The sequence below is a fragment of the Seriola lalandi genome, unplaced genomic scaffold, assembly GCF_002814215.2.
Source record: "Seriola lalandi dorsalis isolate HSWRI2012SDOR001 ecotype SW California unplaced genomic scaffold, Sedor1 jcf7180002044255, whole genome shotgun sequence".
Classification (NCBI taxonomy): Eukaryota; Metazoa; Chordata; class Actinopteri; order Carangiformes; family Carangidae; genus Seriola; species Seriola lalandi.
In genome coordinates, this window is record NW_019514823.1 from 1 (window position 1) to 880 (window position 880).

The 880-nt window shown below is 42.0% G+C and overlaps 1 protein-coding gene across 1 annotated transcript; it reads right to left on the reverse strand.

The window, feature by feature from the left end:
- Positions 1-56: 56 nt before the first annotated feature.
- On the reverse strand, positions 57-830 carry LOC111648626 (uncharacterized; the record flags this gene model as incomplete). The annotated part of the gene is made up of 2 exons (XM_023398411.1): positions 57-154; positions 613-830. Coding segments are annotated over 2 exons (316 nt in total), but the record flags the coding sequence as incomplete, so codon positions are not given.
- Between the last annotated feature and the right edge of the window lie 50 nt (positions 831-880).

Sequence of the window (880 nt, forward strand, 5' to 3'; positions counted from 1 at the left end):
TGACAATTTCTGATTTAAAACGACACTACTTAAAAAGCCAGAGACACCTTTCTTACCTTCAAAGTGTCAGAATCTGTTGCTTTGTAGCCTGTAGCCATAAAGTATTTGAGGTTTGCACTCATCTGGCTCTTCCCTTGCTTCTTCCTGAACTCCTCTACAATAAACACCAAAGGAGATGAGGAAGTTTAGTGCAAGACGGTACAACAGATGCTGTAATATAATAAAAAAACACCAGAGGTACACTAGTACTCCAATCACATCAACTATGAATACTGTCAGATGAAATTAGTCTTATGGCAATGTTTTCTTTACTATACTATTATTTCAAAAGGGATGTGCTGCTCAGCCACTGCAAGATTGTTAGCTTTATAATACAAGCACCTTGTTGTTTTTATGTACACCTGCAAAGAGAGAGCAAGAACACACACAGAGCCAACGGTATTCTACAATCTTGAGAAGCTTTACGGTGTTTTAATACAGCATGTGTCATCCGATAACTGCAAAATCCACCTTAAACATTAGTTATAATTGGCTTATTACATTTGTGAATACTACTTTTGGGTGTTTTTCCCTCTAAACTCTAATGCTGTGCCGGACTACGAGCAGACTGACCCACTGCAGACTTGATCCTCTTGTCTTTGACAGTGGCTTTGCTCTTGCCCGGACCCAGGCGACCCTGCAGCCGTTTGACCTGCTTGGTGACTCCCTGCCGCTTGGTGCTCACCAGCTCCATCACAGTGGCTGAGCTGGGGGTCTGCTGCTGCTGCTTCTTCTTCTTCCCTTTACTGACATCTGGCAGGGTGCAAAGTACATAGAGAAAGGCAGAAAACCTAATTTAAACAGGACAATATATTCCACTATGTGACTGGTTAACTGTTAG